At 42.6% G+C, this 20136-nt stretch overlaps 1 protein-coding gene across 2 annotated transcripts in view; it reads right to left on the reverse strand.

Annotated features, from left to right (window-relative positions):
- Window positions 1-1095: 1095 nt before the first annotated feature.
- The window catches only part of tsc22d1 (TSC22 domain family, member 1), a 60775-nt gene continuing 41734 nt past the window's right edge, over window positions 1096-20136 (reverse strand). Inside the window, exons 1-3 of one of the 2 annotated variants that reach the window (XM_071530399.1) lie at window positions 5446-5723; window positions 4737-4788; window positions 1096-2815 (exon numbers count right to left, since the gene is read on the reverse strand). In XM_071530399.1, the coding sequence (XP_071386500.1) occupies window positions 2552-2815; window positions 4737-4788; window positions 5446-5576 (447 nt within the window). In that variant the 5' untranslated portion in view covers window positions 5577-5723 and the 3' untranslated portion in view covers window positions 1096-2551. Of the gene's footprint in view, window positions 2816-4736; window positions 4789-5445; window positions 5724-20136 lie in introns of those variants that run through there. The other variant, XM_071530398.1, reaches the window with a different exon arrangement.

The raw sequence follows: 20136 nt of genomic DNA on the forward strand, positions 1-20136 counted from the left end.
GTTGTTGAAGAGAGGTGAGCCATGTGTTTATGTCTCTGCCAGCATGACTTCATATACACATTCCCACAAGTTAAAGTGCGTTTGCTGTGCTGCTTCTTTTAAACACTGACGTCACTGGCTGTTATCCTACAACTTTACAGCTAGTGCTCAATGCATACAGTCTAAACAATCACATGACAGGTTTGATGATGGACTTTGTGATTGACTGGACACTATTGGTATAGTATTATGGCAGAATTGTTTTATTGGTGTGTGGTGTTTTGCAGAGTATTTTATGTATAATGGATCTATACAACATGTCAGTTAACATCTAAATCCTTTGTTGTGTTTTAAGTGATTGGGTTTAAGATGCCTTTATAATAGCATTTAAACTAAGCTGCCTTAAATGAATATGTCAACACAATGTAAATTAGATGCTGTGACATGTTTTAATGAATGGGCCTGCTTTAGCTCTCCTGCATAACATCCTAAGGTTAGGAATGATTCATCTGGTGTGGATGGCTTTTACTCCACAGCTTCAGGTTTGTCAACCTGCCTCACTGCCTTAAGGAGCTGCTAACACGCCTAAAATAATTTCATTAGTGTCACTTTTAATGGAGAGTTTAGTCTAAATGCTGTTTCAGAGGCTTTCCCATCCCGACAAGATTAACATTCTGGGGGAAACACTGAATCCCTGTCATTTTTGGGTATAAAATTAGTCAGATTTGAACATATTCAGTTTCAGCACAGATCAGCTGGTGGCAGCTTCAATCCAAACACTTCATGATTGGCTTTCAAAAATCCCTAGTGTTTGGTCCCTACTGCTAACCAAAGGGTTCAAAAACAACTTACTAGGCAATCATTAACCCCAAGTGAACAAAAGCCCCTGAAGCAGATAGGAATTCAACTGCAGACCAACTCCACATACCAAGCCTGCAGCAAGCAGCATGATCCTACATGTGACTGGAGGAGCAAACAGCCAATCAGCATCCGGAGGCTTGTTGCTCATTTGCATGGTCGCACCCACTGGACTGAGACCGCCAGTTACCCACCATCAAACCAGTCATCAGGAAGGATGTAAAAAAAGATCGTGGTGAGCAAGTAGTTATTCTTCCTTAAGCATTTTTATTGAAAGTTGTGAAGTGCAGCTGTCAAGTGCAATTGTGTTATGTATGTTACAATTTCTCATCTGGTTTCTGAGGAAACATGCACAGAACATGAGCATACAACTGATACATAGAATGCAAAAAAAAAAAACATCTTCAGAGTTTGTTTTCATGGTATTCAGAGTAAGTGTTAAGTTTTAAGAGTTTGATCATCCGGGAGTACCTCACTGTCAAAGAATAAGATGGGGGGGGGGGAAATCACAAGGGTGCAATACTTCAGAAAAGAAATTCAAGTGAAAAATGGTTTTACAGTAAGAGTTAATGTTGCAGCAGGGGATATGGACACCATTGTTGCCTGTCTGTTGTCAGTTAAATAACCTCAACTCCTGTAGCTCTCCATAGTCCTGAAATACAGCATTAAAAATAGACGACACAGACCGGGCAGCACCAGCACATTACCGACCCGCCCGCTTTAATCTGTGCGACCTAGATAGCATCTGTTGTTGTTTTTCCTCTTTTCTCACTATTTTACACAGTACTTACACTATACAGAAATATACATCATCTTCTGCCCATCAAAATTTTGGGGAAAAAAAACACAAAATGCAGCTTAGCCCAATGTCTCAACCCTGCTTAAGAGTATTTCATAAACATGCCACTGCAGGGTTGAGAAAACAGCAATGATGAGCTTTGTCCAGGGCAAATGAGGAGCTCGAACCTTAAATACTGAAAATATAAGAATATCATCATCATCATCATCTCCATAATAAACCAAGTTTGTTTTACCCCCCTTCAGCCCCCAGTTAAAATAATGTGGTCAATGCTGCCAAGTGTTGTGTTCGAACCACCTCCAGTTCCCTGGTCGCTCTACATCCCCCCACATACCCCATGCCAGATGGGGACTTTGTGATGATAATAATAATTGCTCACATTCTTTATTTGTCACGCAGTTAGGCTTTTCTCTCCCACGTCTCTCAACCTGTAACTTTAGCATCTAGCCTTGAGAGAGAACCGATTTTATTTACATTACATAATTCAGCAAAGCGTGGCGACAACCAGTACAATCCTCCGCCTCCTTCTCTTCATCACCATCATCAATTAAATCGACATCACTTGAAATCCATTGACACAGGCACAGTGATTTTTTTTTTTTCTGTAGTCAAGTATAATGTCGCCACTGATTAGTTGTTTTTGTTTCTTCTTCGTAAGACATTCTAGTTGATATGTCCAAGGGTTATTTGGCAAAAGTTCATTCATTCATTCTCCTCCGACATCGACCCGTCAGGATTGTCTCCTTTCACTGTGCCGTAAAGCACCGCACCACACCGGCTGCGTCCTTCTGAGAGTTAAATATGTGCAAATTCTTGTCTTAACAGCGTAGCCTCCCGCTGTAGGAGGCATGGTTTAGCTCTGCTGCCGTAGCAGAATTCAGAAAGCTGTCAGTCAGTCTGTGTGGCCGGGCCGGGCTACGCCGAGGGGCCGGAGCTGTGCGAGACGGGCTGGGCGAGGGCGGCGGCGCTCTGGGGCCCCGGGGTGGCGGCGACGGCCGGGGGGGAGCCGGTCTGGACCTGGGCCTGGAACTGGGCCATCTGCTCCGGGCTGGCCAGCGTCTTCAGCAGGGTGTTCTCCTGCTCCAGCTGAGAGTTGCGCTCTATCAGCTCCTTGATCTGCTCCTTCAAGACCTCCACCTCCTCCCGAACCGCATACATCAGGTGGCTCTTCACCAGGTCCTGACAGACAGAGAGAGAGAGATGGGGGTTGGAATAAATCAACAATATCAAATCAACAACACTTGCAAAATAAACAAATACTAAAATCAAGCACTAACATGATAACTGATTATGTTGAACTACACATAAGATACATCCCATCACTGCTGTTAGGTGAAAAATGTCAGGTTCTCAGGTAATAAAAAATAAAAACAGCCATTTTAAAGCTTGACCACCATGCATTTCTGAGCTAATCCATTGTGGTTTTGAAAATAATTTCCTAAATACCAAGGGTGGAGGAATTTTCCCAACCCATAGAGTACCACCTAATCCTTCAACATAAGTTCAAAGATAAAAAAAAATAAAAAAAATGATAAAACCAAAATTGGAGTTACAAGGTTTTCACATGACAATAGTGATATGGGAATGTTACAAATGGGTTACACTGCCTGAGCTAGTAACCAAGAACAATATGAAACAGTTAACTATTATTTTCAAATATGGATTTGTGTGAGTAAAGGTTGACCCTAGTCCAGACATCAGTTGTTTAAGATTAGATAAAGCTTTGATGATTCTTGTGAGGAAATTGGGTCATTTCAGCAACAAATGGTAATAATAGGATGCAGAAAAGAAAAAAAGAACAAAATAGAATATTGCATTTATATTCCCATTTATATTACAATTTCACATTTGGCAGACGCTTTTATCCAAAGCGACTTACACATGAGATTTGCATACAACACAAGCAAGTTTCTAGATATATATAGATATATATATATGTGAGCAATGTGAGCATATATAGCTGAATATATTTGCTATATTCCCCTCAATACAGTAAACACCGCCTATTTAACATAACAATCAACAACTTCAATACTAACCTGTTTGGGTATTAATGAAAGGTATAAAAATGCAAAATAACATCCAAAGAACATATTGAAACAAAGAAAAAAAAAGTGTACAATATGATATTATACAAAAAAATGTTGGGTATATGTAGAATGAAAAAAGTGAAAATGTATTAAATACAAAGATATATGCAATATATAACCGCTACGAATATTAAAACACAGTGAAAACAAAAACGTGAGTAGTTCAGTCTGAATATTCCCAGGCTTCCTACTCTTCACTCACGCTGCCTTACGTCATTAACCCTGCCCATATTTAAGTCTCAGCCAATCAGAGGCCGAGATATTTATAACCAGCTGTCGGAGCCTCACAGTTTGCCTAGCAACAGAGTCGACGACAGCAACAACAACAGTAGTGAAACAGAAAATAAAACTGCTAGTTCTGGGGCTTTCCACGAACAAAAAAAAAGGCGTGTATTTCAAATAATTACTTTGGTAACATGGGAAAGGGAGTCTGTTTACGTGCTAAAACATTTATTACACCCTTCAAAAAGATGCATCATTTTCAACACACTCCTGTTGTCCCAAGCTAGACACACGGGATGAGTTGAGTTGGAAGTAACGCAGCCTTTTTAAGACTGTAGGCCTACTGTAAGTCACTTTTACAGTAGCGCAAACGAAATATTGTGCCTGGATCAGGATTTATAGTTAATTTCTGAATGTTGAAAGCAAAGTCCAACACCAAGTATCATTCCAGTAGCTATATACAGTAGCTTAAATGCTGTTGCTCTGTTACCCAAGTATCAAGTGACGATCTCTACTATAACTTGTCCTATGGTCCCAATACATACACATGGACAGGGACAATGCACAAATACAAATGACACAAAGAGGTAGGAGCGTGTAAAGGAACGTAACATCCTCACGTATTTCAGCGCTGTAATGTTATGTAACCCATTTACTCTCTTCTTGCCTGATGCAATCCTGTCATTCAAACGATCATCCACTGCATTGTATTATTGGGACCATACATGTCATTGTGGCTGACATGTCCCACAGTATGTTCATGTAGAGAAAAAAATTTGAAAACTCACCATTGCTTGCTCAATCTTGTTGTCTATGGCCACAACGCTGGCTCCTGACGAACTGCAAAAGAACAAAAGAACACATTATTAATATATTTTAAACCAATGCTGGCAACCGATTATAAAAACCATACCAGGCCTGAGCCTACGGCAAATCTCCAGTTCCACACGTGAATTTCGCCACAGGAATAATGCAACCATCTATTGAAATGCAGGCCGTATGAGGAAGCCTCTGGAAATTTCGAGAAAATCTTCAAAATCGACAATACCGCTTTATTCTTCATTTTTTTTTTTTTTTTTTTTTTTTAACAATGCAGCGTGCCCTTTCTCAGTAAACGATCCGGCAACTGCAACCTCTGTGTGTGCGTGTGTGTGTGTGTGTGTGCGTGTGTATAGGTGTAATACTGTAGCATCCATCCACTGAAGCTGCCAATGTCAGCCAGCTCAGCCCTCCATCACACACACACACACACACACACACACACACAGCAGTGACATTACTCGTCAATCTAACACAGACTGCAACATCATCTACTGCCGTTGCTGAACACAGAGATAATACGTGCAGTCATGGAGCCAGAATATGAGCTGCTGCTGTCGGCTATCGGACAGTGAGCCCGGCCGCGGGACTGCGGGCAGAATGCAGAGGAGCTGAGCTGGCTCTCATCAGAGGACAGCAGCTCGTGCAGAGCCAGCACGAGCCCAATCACATATTTACCTATTGTCAAGCTTGACGTGCGAGCTGTCGGCGCCCAGCAACGAAGACAGAAACGATATGGAGAAATTTCTCAGATGGCAGACGCCTAGATCCATGGCCACGGTGTAGCACGGCGTATTCATGCTATTCATATTTATATGTCCGTCCGTCAACAACAGCCTCGTCCCGACTCAACCTCCACGCGGCCAGCTCCACGATCCACATCCACACGCGCTCTGTCCGGTGGAGCTCGTGCACCGACCGCCGCGATACAAAACACAATCCAAGGTCAGCTCATCTCCGCGCTACACAAAATCTGCAGCCCGGGACAAACCAGTATAATTTATCCAGGAAAAACAGGGGAGGTCGGTTCCTATTGGCCGAGACAGGGGCGATTTGAATAATGTATTCAGGAACGCCCCCACCTGCCGCTCAGCTGACGTGGTTTTTGCATAAACTATTCAGGGAGCGGAAAGGAGGGGGATGAAACCGGGAAAAACCGGATGGAAGTGAGGAAGAGAGGACTAAGAAAAGGCTGTACAAAAACACATAGGCAAGGAATGAACGTCTATTGATTATGGCAAGATGTAACACTTTATCTTTACTGGGACAGCGCACATTCATCAGCATTTGTGTAAATGTGACAATATTGGTCAGCTGGCTGGTTATACACTGGGTATGACCACCATTAATGTCATTCGCCATACCTTTGCCTGAGTGACTGAAAATTTGATGTTATTGTTTTTACTGTCATAAGGAGAGCAAAGATTTAGCCATATCTAACAAAAAAAAAATCACATCAGAGGAGCATTCAGGACCAATGTTCCCTCATAAGCTGGTGACCTTCCTATAATAATTCATCACACTGACCAAATATTATCTGGTCAGTCATCAGTCTTTGCTCCACTTTGTCCCCAGAACGTTCGTGGCTATAAGCAGGTTTGGGGGTTTTGATGGTGTTATTACTAATTTATTAATTATTATTAGATACAAGGACTTTGCCATATATCAGGGCTTGGTGAAGTGATGCCACTGAGGCAATAGGCCTGCAGGTTTGTCCTAACTGAGAATCCAAAAATGATGCCAGGACTCACTACTACCCACAACAATGGTTACAAGCCAGACAGTCATATTTCACAACAAGCATCTGAAAATAATCAACGTGAGCCATACAGCCAACAGTCACAACATTATATCAAGACACTAATTACTAAGTAGACACTGATTCTAAAGTCAAGCAGAATAAAAGCCCACAAGCTCTCTGCAGGTGTAAAAACCACATTTTTATACTTCATTGAAGTGGTATTATGTCTTTATGTTGCCCCCTTGTGGCCCTATATATCATTACAGAAAAAGGTGGCTGAGCCACACTGATAACAGGCAGCCCTGATGCAACAAAAAGATCCAAATTGTCATATCAAATTATTGATGTGAGTTTCACTTACCACAAAGGGTAAAGACTAGATGTTCAGGCTGTCAAGTGTGAGTCTGGGGTTCAAACTCCACTATCATTTGGAGGCGTATACATATCCATCTGTGCAAATAATAACCAACGTCTTGGGAGGAGGGTTGGAAATGTCATCAGTGGCAATCAAACAGCAAGATCCATATTACTGAGTGGAGGAAAGTTGCGTAGGCGGATGTGATAAGCAGCCTGGCAGTAATTACAATAATCATATATAAATCTGGGAAAATCTAATTAAACCAACAATGGATTTATCAAATGCTATCAAAGTATGGAGGAGGGGGAGAGTGGATGCCCTGACAAGAGATAAATGATAGAATCATCCTGTTCACACAAAAAAAAAATTGTTCAACCATCAGAAACCACAGGAAGCTGATATTAGTAAGATAAACACGTCTCATCCACAAAAACTAGGACTTGGAGTTCTCAGTCTCCTATTCTCGCAGTGCTTTACCAAACCGAGCAAACAAGGATCATCTTTCCAACAGCAACTTGGTGTTCGGATTACCTTTCTTCCATTATAAGCCATTTAAACAAAGAGATGGTATTCGAGCTAGGATGGTTTGCAGTAAACTAGGTCCGAGACTGAGCTGTTTTGTGTTGGCCTGGCTATCCATCTACTGCAGTTTACAGCAGTGTAAACAGGGCAAGATTAAGCTGCACTTTGAAAAGCTGACCGCTTATTGCACTCAAGAATAACTCAAGCCCGTCTTGTTAGGGCGGATGAATAAAGGCCTGAAGGGAGACTCTAAATTTTGAAGGGATGAATCTGATAGCTGTCAAGTTGTCAGTTGAACAGCCTGCATTTCAGCAAAATAGAGACCTGCCTGGGCTGTCATTTACTTGATTAAAAACATCTCAGGTCCTTATGAGATTTTAAATAAGAGTGAGCTGTTGGCAGACCGAGGATCATTCTTAGGCCATTTCCAAACTCGGGCACTGGGAGTAAAGATTCCCATATACGAGGTCCGATCAAATATCATAGTAGCCTTGACTTGTAGTTTTCTTTTACAGTCTCCCACACAGAAAAACTGCCCTTTCAGCACTTTGCGAGAGGGGGTTGTTTTCATGTTGAACAGTCATACAGACACACCCAAAAACAACTCCTCCACACAGAAACCTCAAAACTCACTTCCCACCTCAGACATCCTCAGGACACAAGGTCCATGCATACGTACACCTCCCTACACACCCTGAAAGGCAACTCTCACACATTCCATACACACCTCAAACCGCTGATGTGTACACACCCTTGACATTCCTGCCTCTGATCATACACACCGTACAGACCCTGTGTGGTGTGTATGATCCTGCTTTCTGCTTTGTCTCTGACACAGATATTAGTGTAGACAAGGCCCAGCTCTTTAGAGACCCAGTGGATCTCAGAAACATTGACCAAAAGGCCATGGTCAACTTTCAAAAATAACAAGGAGAGGCTTAACATAAAGACAGAGGGAGGGACTGACGGGTATGGCAAGGCCCAGAGAAAATGGTGCAGGACAGAATGTATGGGGGGAAATCATGGCTTCATGGCTTAAGTTTCCAACCTTTATAGAACTAGGTTTTCATTCTACCTATCTAGTCAGGGACTGATTTAGATCTGAGACAACAGGTGAATGCAATTACCTACCTGGCAGAATAGAAAACAAGCAGTTTTCCAGACCCTGAGGACTAGATTTGAGGCCGCTGGTCAAAGCTATAATACTGACTAGGTGTCTAGAGGGCAATCTGACTAGAATGATAACTGACTTGGAATGATATTTCCACTGCTCATTACAGACGAAATTTACAAAAAAAAATAGCATGGCAGGTAGGTAATGGTGAAATGTTTTAAATGTGTTTATTTTTAATGAAAAATACTATATATAGCTCCCTGTACTAGTGCCTAGCCTATTAACAGAAACATATGACACAGTAATCATAATACTTTATGGGATGTATAAGGAATGCTTAAAGCTAGCTACTGGACATTTCATACAACACAAGCCTATTACATCTCACAGGCTGGATATTACATGTCCGTATTGGTCTACACACTATATGCACGCAAACATACAAGCACATATATTTCTGTGCTAATGGCCTGCAGCTTTCCCAGTCTACTGTTTTCAACTAATTCTGTCTAATAACACCTGAATACAGTTGTAGTCGGTGCCTTGGAATGTCTGCTCTTCTAATGCAACACAGGACTGTCCGGACAGCTTCCTCACCAACAACACTACACACCGTGAACAGTCCTGATGAACCAGCTGCCAGCACACTCCCCAAGGCCTACAAACCTCGCACATAAAATAAACAGCTGTCCAATCTCCGAGCCCTGGATTCCCAAAATGATTGTCAAGGGGTCAGGCGTAATGCAGGGCGTCAATTATGAGGGTAACGTTTGTCATCAACCATTTTAAAAGCTTTCAATTTTGAAGGCATTTCAGCTTGTGGAGTGCAGTGGAGTGCGACAGGAAAGATGGAAGAGAGAGGGAACAGGTGACATGCAAACAATGTCAGGAGAAAAATTCAAAAACAACAGAGTACAGGACATACATCTTAGCCTGTCGATCACCCAGAAAGCCAGCAATCAACTTTTACAATGGAATAATAACGATAATGATCACACCATACCAGAGTCCTGGCTTAGCATGCAACAGTACCGTGAATTCAACAGAGGTTCAAACATAGCTCCCTAGGCCCAGCGCTGCATCTCAGCCCTAGATCACCTCTGATCCCAGTCAAACGCTGCAGCGCTCCACGCTTGGTAAGAGGCTCAATGCCACACTTATCTCTTCCGGTCTCTTCTTTGACTGGAAGTGGGTTTAGCCAATTACCCAGACCCAAATAGCTGCTATGACTGCAGCTCTTGAGGATTGAGATTAACCTCTACTGTGGTCACATTCAGACACACACACTTTCAGACACACACACTTTGAGTGAGTGAGCGTCTTAGGCAGGAGCTACACTAGGTTCCATTGACAGCTGGCCAAGAGAAAAATTAGATGATGTTCCAAGAAAATTCACTTTGAATATGTTCTCTTCTTCTAATTCAATCTGATCTGCCTGGGCCAAAGATAACCACTATCCCCAACAGGCATGAAAAAAGCCACTGGTCCAAGTAAGAGGGACAAGGCTGGCTTACTTCAAACTAAATATCCAAATCAAAGTCAACTCTATGTGTGTGTGCGTGTGTGTGTTTGTTTGTTTATATGACGCTTACACCAGATGTTTCTTAAGTGGCATCTCACACCAGGAAACGCACAAGTGTGAGAAGTGGCCAACCACTGAGGTTTCCAACTGGCTACAGCACTGAGCCCTATGTCCTGCCTGGCCATCACTTCACAGTCGGCCATCGATCCTCACCGCGCTCCCAAAACAAGCTGCCAAAACTGAAACATAAACCAGGACAAATGGAAAATGTTAGACCTACGCAGGGACAACATAACATCTCTCCTCTCCTTTCATCACAGTGGTCTAAAGCAGATCTGATTGTTGACAGCGGAGACTGTTGTAGGTCGCTCAGCCGATCGATGGCCATGCTGCTTTACCATATAAGGATACTTGCCAGGTGACCTACTGAAGCAACTCAAGAGAGAAATGACCTGACTCTATGCAGCCTAATGCTTGATGTCCATTAACAGAGGAAAATATGTTAAAAGCAATAGATTTTATGGTTCACTGTGTTTCATAGCAGATCTCTGGATTTTGATCACTCTTCCAACTCAACATTGACAACCAAACAACATTTTTCATATGGAGTGCAGCAGGTATAGTCATACCCTTCCTTCCCCTGCTCCTCTCAACATTTATATATAATATCATTAGAAAACATTCACATGAACCATGCAACTATGGGATTAATACAGATACATACATGTGTAGCAGCACTGAACAATAGAGACCATACCGATCTAAAAACTACAGACATAAATGTGCACTCCCATTTACGTAAGAATATCATCAAGAGCTCTTTTCAAAACAAACAGGCTTTCTACAGAGTTAATGGTGCAGAATCTAATTAACAGTCGTTACATCCAAGAGATAAAAACAAGCAGATGTTACAAGCAGAGTTATAATCCAAGTAAAACAGCCCCTGATGTTTTGACTCTGGATCATTTTCATGGAGCACACCCTTCCATTGGGAATCAAACCGCTAACTTTGGCTGGTTTCGCCTAATAAATGTTTGACTGTGGACTGTAAATACACAAACTAGCAAGTATACACAATTTTTTATGTGGCGCTGTGTTCGAAAGCATTTCTATTTTGTGCAAGTTCAACTTCGTTGCAAGCCTACCGTCTCCTTAAGCATAAGAATTTACTGAATTTTCTCAGAAAATAATACAATCGTCACGGAAATGTTAACACACCACACATTCTGAGTACTGTAGTAAGAGGTCAGTCAGAAGACAACAGTGAAAGGGAGCAAAACTAGCCTAACAAAGGTGACAGTGATAACAGCGATACTAAGCTTCATGCATCTCCAGACTGATAACGGCAAGGAGAATAGGACCACTTCATGTGACATGATGGAGCAACTGCACCAACATCATGCATGAGTTACAAAACTGTTTCATATTGCAAGCAGTGCAATGAAATAACAAAAAAACAATGTGTTGTGGGTATAGTAACTCATGGTCTAAGTATAACCCATTGAGATTTTTAGCAAAAGCATACTACCGTAGTAAGCAGAATGGGCCTACATGTATACCTTACAAGTATGCCATGTACACAGTTTGCATCACATTTCTATGGTCTACTGTACATTAAATAAAATGACCATGTCAGACTACACTGCATCACATCACCAAACACCCTCCAATTAACTTACAAAGCCTGGACAGTAGTGCGTAAACTAGCTTACAGTACAGTGTCTGTTTGCAGCCAGTGACCCACTACCCATCTCCACCAACCCTGCCTGTAAAGTCAGTAAAAGCATCCCTCCATCCTACTGCTACCCCTGCAGCCATGAACGACTGAATAAGAAGTAGAGAGAGGGAGACAATATCGCCCAGGCAGCCCTTTGTGTGCAGCTACTGTAGTGAATGGCTCGGCGTCTATTCCCAGGCAGCGCTACAGTGCACCGACGGGGGTGGGGGGGGTGGGTGGGGGGGAGTCCCTTTCTTCATTTTACCTCTTGAGATGCTGCTCCAGCTCCCAGAACAATAGCTTCATTGCCATCTCGTCATGGCCTCGCACCCGGATCCCCCGCTCTCTCATGGAGCCGTTGGTCAGCGGGGAACATATACACTCCAGAGTCACAGGACAGTATCCCCCAGCTTCTTTCTTTAGCCTTTTCTGACACCGCTTTTCCACGCTTTCTTCCTTAAACACGGCGGAGAAATCTCGGTCATATATCAGCCTTTATACGTGCATTAGTGAGTACGGCTAGGATGGGGAAGATCTATGGATGCGTGCCAGATTAGGATTGTTGTATGTGTGTGTTAAGAGTTAGTATGCCTTATAGTGTGCGTCTCATATCTTTTCTCTCTCGCTGTAACCCCTTTGTGTTTGTGAGGCTGACTGGTGAGTGAATGACTGAGCAGAGACAGTAGCGGGGCAGGTGGTGACGTATGGTCATGTGATGCTGGGAGTTACATAAACCATCAACAGAGATTAGCATCTGGCCCAGTGATTTCACGGCTTTTACACCACTAGGCCTCAGCCCACTAACACCATAGCCTGAGATAGGGGCCCACGCCGAAACTTTCAGTTTCAACTTTCAAGTGTCCTCTGTCATCACCACCATGGTTTTTTGGTAATCTAGGAACTGAAGCATATTCTACTGATGCACTTAGTACGAGTCGCTCTCGATATCATGTCAGCTAAATGCCCATTATGCAAAATGTACAGATGCACTGTAACTGCAAATGTCTTTGTAGTCTCTTACCATCTCCCTCCTCGTTATCCTCCTGGGTTTGAATGTGATATGTGAGGGACTAGAGAGTACACAGTGTCCCAAATGTCAGGAATCATAGGATTAACAGTCAAGCTATATATTTTTTCTTGTTACACACACAAGTCAGAATCACCAAGTGGTTTAAGGGGGCTCTAAAAGGGTTTTGATGCTTGTTTAGTTGGCGGTTTCCATACGCGTCCAGACTTTTCGGACACCCTGTTGGTTTGTATGCCAGCCGGTCCGTGTGCTAGGCAGGGCCCCTGTGCTTCAGGGTCTTATCCTGTCACTTCTCATTGAAAGGTCGCCTGGAGATGGCTTAGTGCCTCGGCAGGCAAAAAACACAACATACACTCACAGAGCCTCCGCCGGCTTAGAGACGGCCGGCCAAGAAACAACAGGTAAAGAATGAACACAATGCAGGGGATTTCACTTGTCCTAACAGACTGTGATGTGCTGGGGTGAATCAGTGTCACAGGACTTCTAGGTGGGTCGTAGTCCTATGGCAGCCTGGGTACAGCATTTTACTTTAGCTTACCAACCTATCCCAGAGTAATAGGCTACAACCGCCTAATATCAAACATTCAGCCTCTTATCGTGATGGTGGCGTTTGAGCTGTCCTGAGACTCCAGATTTGTGACAAGTGAGTAAGCCACAGTCTTGCAAATCTGTTCAAGATGCAAACACAAACTGGAGCTCATAGTTCATATAATGCAGTTCATGGTAAGTCATTCATTCCCAATATTACAATATCTTTTAACTTCACAAGGCTCATCTGTTGGCGCGTGTAAAAATAATCAAATTCTCCAACCTACTTTGTAATGAAGGATAAGAAAGTCACACACTGTGATGATGGATAAAAGGCTAAAAGATCTCTTCATCTACCACTGCAAACATCACCAAATTATAAAATTACAAAGTAGGAAAGCCAATCTAACCACATAACAGGTTGTATACTTATAGGAACTACAAGTGATGGTTCTATTTTCACAGTAATGTAGCTTCATTGTTTTCTGAAGTCCTTTACCTGAAGGATTGGCATGAACTGCTCGAATGTAATGGCTTATAATCTGTATTAAGACCGAACACCACATTGGCAACTAACAGGCCTAACTATACTATCTTTAGTCCTTTCAACTATGGTCAGACAAGTGCTATATGTGTCTACATGTTTCTGGTCTAATGCCTGGCATGTGACAAATCATCTCAACAGGCCACAAGAGGAGGAAGGGCAATCACATTTGCTGTGATTTTGGGGAAATGCAATCTCTAAAAGGTAATGGGCCAGGCCTGGCACGTCCCTGCCATGGGAAAAAAGAGGCCTATTGAATTGTTGAATTGTAAAGGCTTTTGGCTGAGCTATAGTTTGATAGTGTAGAGTCCACATAGACTTTACCAGTAAGCCCTGGTAGAGGTTTTCTAACACACCCTGACTATGGAGAATGACACAGAGCTACTGAGTGAGTCAGTCAGAGAGGCAGGGAGGAATGATGAGTGGCCATTTTGGCTTCCATAAGAGAGAGAGGTGCTATTGGAGCATTTGGGCTGACAGCAGCAAGTCCTCAGTCCTCGCTCTATACTGATCTCACACACACCAGGAGAGAGAGAGAGAGACACACACACACACAGCTAGAATGGCCTAGATCCACCGCCTCAGCATCTCTACTGTCTCAAAGAGTCATGGATAGAGGGACAGCAGGAGAGAGAAGAAGAGACACAAAGACAGATGTATAGAATAGGGTTCGAACGATATGGGCTTTTGAAGACCAATACTGATATTTTTGGAGTGAAGCTGCGGATGGCTGATATTTGTGCCAATATTCAATCATTTTAAATTTGTCAATTTTCATGGCAAAAAAAATGTAATTAAGAAAAGATGTATTCAGTGTTTCCCCCAGATTTGTATTCTTGACAGGGTGGAAAAGCCTCTGAAAAATAATTTAGTCCGTCATGTGACACTAAAACTCTCCACTGAAACCAAGGACAATAACATCATACTTGTGTGGAATCTGATCAAAATGTCTCATTTGAATCAGATCAAGTTAAGGCCTTCCCACAAACAACCAGTAGTATTGATCAATTCTACAATAAATATGTAATCAAACATCAACAACTGCAACAACAACTGCACCATATCTATCATATGAGAATGACGAGGTCAACGACACTGACTGGCTGATATCTGTTATATCATGTATATCAGTCAACACTAGGGGTGTAACGGATACCGAAAAAAAATCAGAACCATTCGGTTCGCGCATGCATGCCGCGGTTCATTTGGTTCTGTGTCCCCCCGCTCCCCACGTGGTTCCGATCTCCCTGGAGAGTATCTGTCCAATTAGTTGTCAGAATTACATGTCAATCTACGCGATGACATTACAGCTGGATTAGCCTGCTAACACAGGAGTAGCCTGTGGAGCAAATTGTGGAATTTTAAGTTTCACTTTCAGACTCTGCTGCTGCTCTGCTGGTCTGTGAATCGCCAAATGACAAACATGATGTGATGTGCACATCGGCGCATTAGAGACAGATTTGGATCAATTTGACCAGCTTTTGATTTTGTGGCTTCCGTGTCGATATTGCGGCAGTGCGCCACAGAAGAGCCCAACGTCATTCACGACCCGCGCGTCACTATTTGTTTATAGCAAAGATTTGTAGCCCTGTTCAGTAGTGGAAGATTTCAGTAACTACATGATTTAAGTTGCATTTTATGTTGATGTCCTGGAGTAAAGCCACTGAAGGTTGCATTTTATGTTGCAATTGATGTTGATGTTGGCCTACATAGCCTACAATGCAGGGATATTTTATGTTAAAATAACAAAGAGCCAGTATTTACTTTACTTTTGACAGAGAGTCTGTTGATTTAGTTAGTTAGTTATACTGGACCTAAGATTAATACATTGCGTAAATTGGAATTTGCAATTGTACTTCCCCTGCCCAGTGCACCAGATATAGGTCTATATACCGTACCGAACCGAAACCGTGACCCCAAAACCGTGATATGAACCGAACCGTGAGTTTTCTGAACCGTTACACCCTGAGTCTACACCTTGTATAGAACACCAACATGTCAACACCATTTTGGACATACGTCGGTACCTTCTCTGACAAGAACTGTAAACTGTTTGGGGATAGATGCAAACTGACCAAAACACTCACTCACACACACACACACACGCACGCAAACACACGCACACACACACACACACAGAGCAGGTCCATGTTACGTAAGTGTGTGGTGTGTGTATGTGTGAGCAGCAGGTTTGAGTAATGTGGGGTGAAACTTGGAATTAGCAGGATTATCAGCCAAAGAACACACAGCGCTCCCAGTCCGGACCTGACAACACAGGACAGACACGATGCTGACAGCAGCCGTGAAGACAGGGAGGGAGGGCAAAAAAACACATAACGGGGCGGGTGGGTGGGTAAGAGGTAAGAACAATAAGCAGTGTGGGGATAATGTCAAAGATATCACCATACAACATACCACCATATGACTGAAATTCACTGTGCGATTGTGATTTATGATTATGTGCATTATAGAGCTGCAACGATTAATCGATTGTCAACTATGAAATTAATCGGCAACTATTCTGATAATCGATTCATCGGTTTTCGTCGGTTTTTACGAAAAATAAGTCAAAATTCTCTGATTCCAGCTTCTTAAATGTGAATATTTTCTGGTTTCTTTACTCCTCTATGACAGTAAACTGAATATCTTTGGGTTGTGGACAAAAACAAGACATTTGAGGACGTCATCTTGGGCTTTGGGAAACACTGATCGACATTTTTCACCATTTTCTGACATTTTATAGACCAAACTAATCGATTAATCGAGAAAATAATCGACAGATTAATCGACAATGAAAACAATCGTTAGTTGCAGCCCTAGTGCATTACTGATATGGATTAGAGGACATCTCTCTGTCCTTTGTATCCGTCACCCACAACTGCTTATAGGATGATGGCCTTCCATTTCAGGACAGGTATGTGCCTTCCATCTGCAGCCTATAATTTGAGGGATGCAGTGCAGATTTTCAAAGCGGCGGGACACCTCATCCAATGTGTCAACCTTGATTAAATCTTGGGCAACCAGCACCAGGATCTTACAAAATAGACACACAAACTTCTTTACGGTGCTTTTGTACACACCAAACTGGTCGGCTGTAACTCGGTATTCCACACAGCTTCTGGGTTTATACAGTGTCAATCACTGAACCCGTTCCCAGCAATCCTCACTCTGTATTAATAGTATTCAAAAACTTTGGAAGCCTTCAGTTTCGACAATTCAATTCAAGACATTTTCAGGACTTTTGCAGGCACCATGATGAATGAAGGAGTGCTTCAACAGAGACAATTGGGAGCAGCCGATGGGGGCAGAGGGAGAACGAGATAGATGGATAGACAAAGAGACTGATGACAAGACGTACAGTACGTTGGTTCTCTGTTAGTCTGCACGTCGTACACAATGTTCTGGTGGTCAAAGGTTGGACAAGCGAGAACATTACTTCCACTTGAGCTGTGGGTGCAGTTCTGAGGGAACTCTGGCTATATGTGGGGACACAGTCCAGAGGTAGACTGATGTATCATAAACCTTTTTATTAAAACAGATATCGGCCAGTCAGTGTCGTCCACGTCACGTCTTTTTTCACTCAACAGCTTCAGGATTGTCAGTTTGTAAAACCTGCAATGAAACCTGTCTCACCTTGCCTGAAGGAGCTGCTAACCCACCAAAACAGCCCAAATATAGTCACTCTGAATGATTATGGGTTGTCAAATAGAACCACACTGCAGCTTAATCTAACCCAACTGACCTTTCTATGCTATTCAAATATATTTGACATCACCACACCCATATGTGTACATTTCAGACTTCTCACACCCTCAAGGATGCACTCATCCCCAAGAACACTCCGTCATATTTGATATCTTCCCTTTTTGGAAGAGTCTGACGGCGGAGGAGAAATTACGCACACTGATATCTGGGTCACATAGCTTTACAACACACACACCTGCTACACAGCCTCCACCGTGTAGCTAATAAAATGGTGTGTGTGTGGGTTGGGTGGGAGGCTGTCTGTCCTTTTCCAAATAGTCCACAGCACCACTAGAACAACTGAGTCATCTCTCTCGCTCATGCTTTAGTCTGGCCCACAACATGCCTCCCTCTCTCTCCCACACAGTCAGCAGGTCTCTCCGCCCATCCAGTACAACCAGTGGCCAGATGGACTGGTTCTGCATAAGGATATTTTTGGCCGACAAGATTATGAGTACCGGCGGGGACACTGTGTTCTTATTAGTGAGCTGATGAGATATACATCTACCAATGACCTCCCCTGGCTATGGTAATAGTGCTTTTCCATCTTAACACAACCAAACATCCCTTATCATACATCCATTTTACATGTGTATTCTGTACCACGAGTCAATCTACAGTATTTTAGGCCTATGAACTCATTCCTCCCCCTTTGAATTCATATCACCATTTATGTCTCCAAGCTCCCTACTTATACTAGACTAATAAATATAGCCAAATTCCCCACCGTTCTCGCCCTCCCTGATGTACATTTCCATGACTTTTCCGTGACTTTCCATAACTAAGTCAGAGCACTTCCATGACCTATAAATGTCATTCCCTCCTGGTTTGTTCATGTTGTTTTTCAGCTCAGAGACGTTGTAGAGGGATGAACGGTCTGGGTGCCATTACAGTTGGGCTGCGGTGGGTAAAAACTGCTGAAAACAACCAAATAAAGCAATAAATGTGTGAAGCAAGTTGGAAAACACATCCTGGTATATTCCTATAAATTGGCTCAATTGAAAGATTCCCTGATATTGCCCGAACATTTTTCGAATTCCCTGACTTTCCTTGTCTGGAATACACCTCTCACAATTGCATGATATCCCAGAAATTCAGCTTCATCAGTGGGAACCCTAATCCAAATCTGTTCTATAATGCTGCCAATTAGCCTGGCTTGGTTTTGGAACCAACACAGACATTTAAGTTTTATGGTTCTGCCTCTGTTCCCACCCTTCTCTGCCACCCCCCCTATACATCTTTCCATCCGTCCATCTGCCATCTCAGTTGATGACGTATGCGTGTGTGTTTGTGTGTGTGTGTGCGCGCTTGTGCATGAGTGTGTGTGTGTCCTTGCTCTGCTCTGTCCTACTTTGTACTGGAGCAGTACAAAGTAGGAGAAGAGAGGGAGAGTGGAGGGCTATCTGGCATCATTCGGTTTGGAGAGAACCAGGCGGAGTGAACAGAGAGAACAATCGAGTGAAAAATACAGAGACAGTTCAGGAAGCCATCAATCACAGACAAATCCTTTCCACCTCCACCACTACTCTACATGCTTGGAAACTGATATGCTTGCACTCATATGCTGGCTAAAATATTCTGGTGGATCCTGCTGAATCAGAAATGTGTTGTCGTGCTTTTATCCCTCACACCACCTCCCAGTCGTCTGTTTGCATTAGGGATGCACTGATCAATTGGCGAAATGAATATTATTGTATTAATTTGCCATTTTCGATTGTTGATGTTCAGCTATTCATTTCATATCCTAAATATCCAATACGATTTGAAACAGTTGACTACAGCATCAAGCACATAACTAAACTAGTTTTGGATAAAAACTATGATTTACTTCCACATGAGGTTAGGCAGTAATGTCATGCAGCTTTGAGAACAATCTGTTGAACACAGTGTGATATTGAAATTGTACTGTTTATGTTTGCTATGCACTTTTGCATGATGTGCCATTGTTAGCAGATAGTCTGGGTAAAATGCATCAATCAGATCAGTGATCAGCTGATCACACCTTTACAAAATGGGTAATCTGAATCGCCCCCAAAAAACCTGATCAGTGCATTGGACCCCTTTCTCATTTCCCATCCAGGCTTATAGACCCTGTGTGCTGTCCCTCTCCAGCCCATCACCCACACTGGCACTGCACATGACACTCGATCTTTACAACAAACAGTTATATAAGAGAGCAGAATCCATCCTATCTGATTGTTCCGACATGCACTAGCTAAAACAAACAGATACAAACACTCCTTTATACCCTCTGCCATCTCCCTCCTAAACTCTAAGAGGAAAAGGTAGTTATTTGCATAATGTTGTATCTTTTTAATTGACTGAGTATTTTTACTGTGTATTTATGTCTTTTGATCTAGTGTTGTATTTATGTGCCCTGTGTTTTATGTGTGCTAAATGTATGCATCCCACTGCTGCATAACCAATTGCCCCACCGGGGACAAATAAAGTTATTGAACATAAAGTTATTGATGTTGGTTCCAGGAGCTAGCTTAGTTACATTTTCCAAATACAGAGGAGATCCAATTCTACTGATTGAAGTACCAATTATT

This window comes from Centroberyx affinis, unplaced genomic scaffold (assembly GCF_046629955.1).
Source record: "Centroberyx affinis isolate AG114_WGS23_722 - 3 ecotype Tasmania unplaced genomic scaffold, CSIRO-AGI_Caff_v1 ptg001925l_1, whole genome shotgun sequence".
Classification (NCBI taxonomy): domain Eukaryota; kingdom Metazoa; phylum Chordata; class Actinopteri; order Beryciformes; family Berycidae; genus Centroberyx; species Centroberyx affinis.